The sequence below is a fragment of the Mus pahari genome, chromosome 1, assembly GCF_900095145.1.
Source record: "Mus pahari chromosome 1, PAHARI_EIJ_v1.1, whole genome shotgun sequence".
Lineage (NCBI taxonomy): Eukaryota > Metazoa > Chordata > Mammalia > Rodentia > Muridae > Mus > Mus pahari.
The window spans coordinates 1,765,752-1,774,047 of NC_034590.1; the positions used below are offsets into that span (position 1 = coordinate 1,765,752).

Genomic DNA, 8,296 nt, shown 5'->3' on the forward strand with positions numbered 1-8,296 from the left:
ACTTCATAAGTGTCATTTTGCTACTGTTATGAACTATAATGTAGATATCAGATATGCAGGATATCTGAAAGGGTCGTTTGATTCCCCAAAGGGATTGTGTCCCACAGGTTGGGAAACATTGTACTGGACCATGCCTATAACTGCTGAATGCCAGCATGCTCATCCTATGAGATCATACTTTGAAGGGAGGCAGGTGCAGAAGCTGTGGTCAACAATACCCCCATAAGAGCTGTGACAGCCTGCTGTGGGTCCCTAGTATCTTACTTGTCTGGCTCCCAAAGGAAGGCTTAATGCCAGACCAAAAAAGGTTTCACGGTCAAAAGGGGTTCTCAGTGGCCAAGAAGATGTGGGGTGTCAATTGCAGTATTATCCAGAAGGGGCAACGCTACCAGCAGCCCCAGTGGCTGTCAGGAGAGGGAGTCAATGAACCACGGTTCATCATACAATGTGTTACTATGGAGCCACAATAAAGAATGAGGTGGGGGCTGGAGAGATGGCTCAGTGGTTAAGAATTCTATTCCAGAGAACCTGAGTTCCATGTACCAGGCACTCACAAGTGACTATAACTCCAGTTCCAAGGGATCTGACTCTATGGGCACTTGCACACACATGCACATATTCACATAATTAAAATAAACTAAAAAGAATGATGTGGGTCTGTGAAACATTGTGCAGTATCATACTCTGGCAAGACCCAGTTCTATAACAATGAGCAAATGAGCAAAACCTCAGGCTGAGAAACCATGTAGCGTTCTCTCTGTTTAACTGTTGCTTGGTTTTGCTTTGGTGTTTGTTGTTATCGAGGCTCAGGAGGCTGAAAGAGGAGGCTTAGGGGTTGGAAACCATCTTGGGTGAAATAGAAAGACTTGGACAGGCTCTTTTTAAGGTTTTTATCTTTTTGTAAAAATTTTCATGTGCATTGGCATTTTGCTTGCGTGTAATTCTGTGTGAGGGTGTCAGATCCCCTAGAACTGGAATTACAGACAGCTCTGATCTGCCATGTGGGTGCTGGGAACTGAAACAGCCAGTGCTCTTAACCACTGAGCCATCTCTCCAGCCCCTCTTTTTAAAATTTTAAACCAAGTTTGGTGTGTGTGTGTGTGTGTGTGTTTAGGATACACATGCCACAGTATATGTGTGGTGATCTGAGGTCAGTTGTCCTCTCCTCCTACCGTGTAGGACCTGGGGATCAAACTCAGGTTGTCAGGGTTAGCAAGCAGCAAGCACCTTTCCATGGTGAACCATCACACCAACTTAGGTAATTTTTTTTTTTTTTGGTTTTTTGAGACAGGGTTTCTCTGTGTAGCCCTGGCTGTCCTAGAACTCACTCTGTAGATCAGGCTGGCCTCGAACTCAGAAATCCACCTGCCTCTGCCTCCCGAGTGCTGGGTGTAATTTTCAATATCAGTGAAAAATCATTTTAGAGTCAAGCATGATGGTAATGCAATCCAGCAATCCTAGCACCTAAAATAATAAAAAATAGATGGGTTAGGAATTCAAGGTCACCCTCATGTACACACAAGTTGGAGCCAGCCTCAGCTATGTAGGGCCCTGTCTTAAAACAATCACAACAGAAGAATCTTTGGAAAGGAGATTTGGAAGCAGAGTAGGGAAGGGAAGGTCTGGGGACCTTTGAGCAGGGAGTTGACTCTGCTGGTCAGGCTACATGTGGCATCTGCTGCAAGGCCAGCCCTGGGCTGGCCCCAGTCAGCATGTGCTCCGTGGTAGATGGTTCTGGAAGTCCTGTTATCTAGGCTGGGCAGCAAGTAGTAAACATAAATCCCCTGCCTGCCCTGTGTGGCTGATGCTACGGCACTCAGTAGATGTTTGTGATTTGGGGGGCAGGGGAAGGATTAAAGAAGAGAGAGGTGGAATGTCCTAAACAGGTCATCGTATGATCTAAGACAGAAACTGAGTCAAGGAGGCGAGGGCAAGACCCCAGGAGAGAGCAGGTTGAACCAGGTGGAGCTCTGGGGTTGGGAGAGGGAGTCAGTGGAAGGATGTCGGGAGGCTGGCATCCCAGTGGGTACACTGGGAATTGACATGAGGGTGGTGAGGTAGGGAAGCCAACTAAGGGACAGGGAGGCTGCTTAGTATGGGGACTGGGAGCAGGAGCTGGTTTGGGGAGATGCTGAGCCTCATCACTTTGGAACATGGTTGGAGCAAGGTAGGGTATCCCTGAGAGGCTCCTGTCTGGTGTCAGAGAAGTGACATCACTAATGATGAGGCTGTGGTGTAGCTGTGGCAGGTGGCCCAGGGAAGGGCAGTGGGCCAGCCGAGGCACCCAGGGGCTCGCTGCTCAACCTCACAGCAACCTCTTGAGCTACATGGACAAGTTGCGGCCCGTGGGCTTGGAGGTTTAGCTCTAGGTCACCTAGCATGCATGAAGCCCTGGCTTCAGTCCCTAGCATCTTGTCAGGCTGTGACGGCCAACTGGGTAGAGTGTCAGATGTGCTCCCAACATCATGCCCACAATCCCAGCTTTAGAGGGGTGGAGACAGGAAGATGAGAAGTTCAAGTCACAAAGACTTCATAGCATGTTTGAAGCCATTCTGGGCTACATAAAACCCTAACTCAAAAAGCAAGGTAGGCATGGGGGCATATGCCTTTAATCCTAGCGGTCAGAGAGAGGCAAGTGGTAATCTAGTCTACATAGTGAGTTCTAGGCCAACTAGGGGTATATAAAGTGAGACTCTGTCAGAAGAAAAAGATGGGACAAGCATGCAGGTGCATGCCTTTAAACCCAGGCCACAGATCCAGGCAGATCTTCAGGAGTCCCAGGTCAGGCTGGTCTATGTAGTAAGTTCTAGGCCAGCCAGAGAGACCCAATCTCCAAAGAAAGATAAGGCCTAGAGGAGAGCCAGGTCCCCTCTCACAGGCAACCTTTCCCAGAGCCCTTACACTGGCCCTGTACTTCTTCAGGGCCTGCACCTCCCAGTCAGAGCCCTACTGTTGAACCAGGTTGTCACCCTTTCCCTCCCCTCCCCCTTCCCCTCCCCCTCCCCCTCCCCCTTCCTCTTCCCCTCCCCTCCCCTCCCCGCTAACCCCACTTCTTGGGCTTGGCCATTCCACCTGCCCCTTCCAGGATTCAGACTCGGACACTGAGGGAGGAGCCGCTGGCGGAGAGGCAGAGAGTAAGTGTTGTCCTGGAGGAGTGCAGGGAGGTGATCTGGGGTCTGGGATTAGAGGGTGGGGTTCTGGGGAGGCTCCCTCCAAGCTACCAGGAGTGGTAGGCAAAGCATGAAACAATGGTTTGGGACTGGAGACTGCTGGCTATGGAGACATTGGGAGTTGAGGTGTGGGAGGAGAGTGAATCCCGTGCTTGCGCCCTGCCTCAGTGCCCACCTGGCACTGTCTCTCTTGTTGGCCAGTGGACTTCCTGCGGAATTTATTCACCCAGACCCTGGGCCTGGGTTCCCAGAAGGAGCGTCTGCTGGATGAGCTGACCCTCGAAGGAGTGACACGCTACATGCAGAGCGAGCGCTGTGAGTCCCCCACAGCTTGGCCACTTCTCCCATTCCTGACTCCATGTTCTGGGGGCAGGAGTAGTAAGAAAGCCTGCTGTACCCCTGTAATCCCAAATGCTGAGCAGATCGGGAAAGGAACAGAACTTCAAGTTGGCCTCAGCTAGACTGTGTGTTTGAGGCTACCCTGAGCTACATGGGAGTCTTCCTAAAATTAAGAAAAAAAAAAGAAAAAAAAAAAGGAGGAAACCCAACTCTTGGGATGGAGAGATGGTTTAGTGGTTAAGAGCACTGGCTGTTTTTCCAGTGGGTTGGATTCCCAGGACTCACGTGATGACTTACAACTATCTATAAGTCCAGTTTCAGGGGGTCCTACTTATGGCCACCGTGGGCATCAGGCATGCATGTAGCACACAACATTCACGAAGGAAGCTACCCATAGAGTTAAGAAAAAAACAAAAAAACAAAACTCAGCTCTCCGGGTGGTGGTCGTGCATGTCTTTATTCCCAGCACTTGGGAGGCAGAGGCAGGTGGATTTTTGAGTTTGAGGCCAGCCTGGTCTACAGAGTGAGTTTCAGGACAGCCAGGGCTACACAGAGAAACCCTGTCTCGAAAAAACCAAAGAGAGAGAGAAAGAGAGACTTAGGAGATATCTCAGTCCATAAACTACTGGCAGCTCCCACACAAGCTCAGTGCTTGTAATTCCAGGGCTGGGGAGGCAGAGGCAGGAGCCAAGCCCAGGTCCCCGTGAGACCCTGACTTAAAAACCGAGGTGGCACCAGTTGTCCTCTCACTGCCTTCCATATGTTTGCTGTGAAATACATGCACAAAGAAATGCGTACACACCAACCAACCAACAAACAACACCCCCCCACACACCCACACACACTCAAGAGATAAATGATTAGAACAGGACCCGATCTCTTGGGAGATATGGAAGTGTTTGCCATGGTATTATTACAGGAAGCTTGTCTCAGATGTGCTGTTTAGAAGCCAGCTAGCCGGGTCACCATGAAATTGGTATTTCTGCTGAGGTCGAGTCACCGAAGTCTAAGAACCCAGGCCCTTGCAGTCCTCATTGGGAACAATGCAGCTTTGAGGGTCCTGAACAGCCCTTTGTTGAGGCCATCTTCTCCAGTTTCCCCTTGGCCCAGCTGCTCAGCGCCCTCCTTGGCAGCCGGGACGGCAGCTGAACCTCCCTCTCCTGCCACAGGCTGGGCAGCCAGCCACCTGCAGAGCGTGTCCACACAGTGGCCAGGAGGCTCTGGTCCTTTGTCTTACACTCAGATCTTAGAGTCCCTGCCTATATAGGGTGCTGGTGTGGGATGTGACATAAATATCGATTAAGCAGACCCTTGCTGTTCGCCAGGCTCTAGGCTAAGTACCTCAGCAGGCATCCTTGTACCTAATTATCACGGAATAGCTGTGAGGTCTTTCTAGAAGTGAACAAAAGAAGAAACTAGGCACAGAGAGGTTGTGACTTGGTGTGAGCATATGCAAGGGGCCCTTGAAGCCTTCGGTCTTGCTCTGTAGCTGTGGCAAGCTTTGAATTTAAGATTTTCTTACCTCAGTCTTCAGTTTTGCTATTACCAATTCTCAATGCCTATGATCTCCAGCTAGACGTGGGCCAGTAACATCCTAAAGACGCTGAGTGCATAGACTGTAGCAGGCTTTCTGTTGTCGTTTGTTTTTGGTTTGGTTTGTGTTTTTTCTCTGTAACAGACCTCGCTGGTCTACAACTTACTTTATAGACCACACTGGCCTCGAACTCACAGATCCTCCTGTCTTTACTTCCCAAGTCCTGGGAATAAATACATAGCTATCATGCCTGGTTTAAACATTAGTTTTGAGTGTGTGTGTGTGGTGTGGGCATTACTGTAGGAGCATGCATGCTACTGTGTTTGCCAGGGGACATCTTTAAGGAGTTATTTTTCTCGTTCCACCATGTAGTTTCCAGGAATCAGGCTTGGCAGCAAGTGCCTTTACCCACTGAGCCATCTCACCAGCCCCTGTGGCAGACTGACTTTTGTTCACACTTGTCCCTTAAACAGAACACCCCAGGGGTGCCCAATTCATGGGATACCACACTTGTGTCTGCCCATCAGCTGACAGACAGATGCCGGGGCTCTGTGTGACTGGGCTGTAGGCCAGCCAGAAGCTGGGGCAGCAACAAGGCCATTTCTTCCCAGCTCCGTGCCTGTGAATGGATTCAGTCCTGTCATCCTCCAATAGTTTTTTTTCTAAGAGCAAAGCAGCCATAAGAGTATGAACCATGGATCTGAAGAAGTGTAATACACCAGAGGGGTTGGAGGTTCGGTTCAGCTCGGTTGGTAGAGTGCTGCTTAGCATGCACAGGCCCCTGGAGTCAGCCTCAGTCTCCTGCACCACACACAACAACAGGCATGCCAGGGCTTGGTGGCACCCTCTCCTGCCAAGGTTCGCAAGGTCACTGTGAGTTCTCATACTGAGATCCTGCCTCAAAGAAAGAAAAGAAAGGCTGGGTGCAGTGGCTATGCTGGGCACTTAAAGATGGAAGCAGGATGATCAGAAATTTAAGGTCATCCTTGGCTGGCGGCACAGCAAATTTAATGCTTGCCTGACATCCATAAGACCCTGTCCAAAAAAAAGGAAAAAAAAGTTATTTAGTGAGCCAGGCATGGCGGTGCACGCCTTTAATCCCAGCACTCAGGAGGCAGAGGCAGGTGGATTTCTGAGTGTGAGGCCTCCAGTTGAACTTCTGAGCCTCCTGGCTCCACCTCTTGGGCGCTGGTGTTGTAGTGAGCACCAGCATGCCTGCTGGTTTCTCTGGTTTTGAGACTGTGCCTCCCTATGTACCCTGGGCTGGCCTGGAATCCCGGACCTCCCTCCTCAGCCTGTTTCTAGCAGTACACATCCCTTCACCATCCTGCTTTGTTCACACAAAAGCCCAAAGTCTGCTCCTTTGAGGCAATTTCACTAAATAACTTTTTTGTTTGCTTGTTTGTTTGGTTGGTTGGTTGGTTGATTTTTTCGAGACAGGGTTTCTCTGTATAGCCCTAGCTGTCCTGGAACTCACTCTGTAGACCAGGCTGGCCTCGAACTCAGAAATCCGCCTGTCTCTGCCTCCCAAGTGCTGGGATTAAAGGTGTACATAACCACCTTCTGACCCAAAATTAATTTTTTTAAAGTCATACAGTATCGTGCCTAGAAGATAAGTCGGTGTCAGAGCTTGGTTTGGGTTGATTGCCAAGGCCTCAAACTAGTGGTCTCTGTGCTGCAGGGCTTCGAGAGCCACCCCCACCCCCACCCCAAACCCCAGCCCTCTCCCTTCTCCTAGGTGGCTGTGTCTCCTCACCTGAAATGTGAGGTTGCCAATGCCATCCTGCCTGGCACCAGCAGTGTGTCTAGGCGGGAAACCTTAGCATATGACATCAGTTCTCTGCTCCAGGTCGCAGGGTCATCTGTTTGGTGGGAGCTGGAATCTCCACGTGTAAGTTCCCCTTCCTTCAATCCACTCCTGGGGGCTGGGGGGAAGCTGGAAGGGTTCAGGGACAGGGGAGGGAGAGGCAGGAAGGGTTCAAGCACACTTGGGGCTAGAACCTCTGACTGAGTGTGCGTTCCTAGCCGCAGGTATCCCGGACTTCCGCTCCCCATCCACTGGACTCTATGCAAACTTGGAGAAGTACCACCTTCCTTACCCAGAGGCCATCTTTGAGATCAGCTACTTCAAGGTAGACAGTTGAGATGAGGGGATGTGGCTCCCAACTCCAGTCCTTATCTTTCCTGGGACACGTGGCCCTCTGCTCCTCTCTCCCACAGAAACATCCGGAACCCTTCTTTGCCCTTGCCAAGGAGCTCTATCCCGGGCAGTTCAAGGTAAGGTCATCTTCTGCGGGGGGGGGGGGGGGGAGACTGGGAAGAGTAGGCGTGGAAGCGGGCTCTTCATAGGCCCTCCAGGCAAGCATAACGTGATTAAGAACCTAGCCTCTAGGGCCAGCAGGATGGGTCCACTGGTAAAGGTGCTTGCTACCAAACCCAGTGACCTGAGTTCAATCCCTGGAACCCTCATGACTGAAGGAGAGAACCAACTCCATCATATTCCCTGACCTCCACATGTGCACAGTGGCAAGTGCATTCCCCCAGGTAGATGGTTGGCTGTATGGAGAGACAGGTGGGTGGATAGATAGATAGATAGATAGATAGATAGATAGATAGATAGGTAGATGAGTAGATAGATGGGTAGATGGATAGATAGATGGGTAGATAGATAGATAGATAGATAGATGGGTAGATAGGTAGATGGATAGATAGATGGGTAGATGGATAGATAGATGGATAAATGGGTAGATAAATGGGTAGGTAGATGGATAGATAGATGGGTAGATAGATAGGTAGGTAGATAGATGGGTAGATAGATGGGTAGATGGATAGATAGATGGGTAGATAGATAGATAGATAGATAGATAGATAGATAGATAGATAGATAGATGGGTAGATGGGTAGATGGATAGATAGATGGGTAGATAGATGGGTAGATAGATGGGTAGATGGATAAATAGATGGGTAGATAGATGGGATGGATAGATAGATGGGTAGATAGATAGATAGATAGATAGATAGATAGATAGATAGATAGATGGGTGGATAGATGGGTAGATAGATGGGTAGATAGATGGATAGATAGATGGGTAGATAGATAGATAGATGGGTAGATAGATAGATGGGTAGATGGATAGATAGATGGGTAGATAGATGGGTAGATAGATGGATAGATAGATAGATAGATAGATAGATAGATAGATAGATAGATAGATAGATGGGTAGATGGGTAGATAGATGGGTAGATAGATGG

The 8,296-nt window shown here is 49.6% G+C and overlaps 1 protein-coding gene across 2 annotated transcripts in view; it reads left to right on the forward strand.

Moving 5' to 3' along the window:
• Positions 1 to 8,296, forward strand: part of Sirt2 (sirtuin 2) — a 24,003-nt gene that overhangs the window by 2,243 nt on the left and 13,464 nt on the right. For both annotated transcript variants that reach the window (XM_021195758.1, XM_021195767.1), the window contains 5 exons: positions 3,086 to 3,134; positions 3,372 to 3,485; positions 6,893 to 6,934; positions 7,069 to 7,175; positions 7,264 to 7,320. In XM_021195758.1, coding sequence (XP_021051417.1) covers positions 3,086 to 3,134; positions 3,372 to 3,485; positions 6,893 to 6,934; positions 7,069 to 7,175; positions 7,264 to 7,320 — 369 coding nt within the window. The remainder of the gene's footprint in view (positions 1 to 3,085; positions 3,135 to 3,371; positions 3,486 to 6,892; positions 6,935 to 7,068; positions 7,176 to 7,263; positions 7,321 to 8,296) is intronic.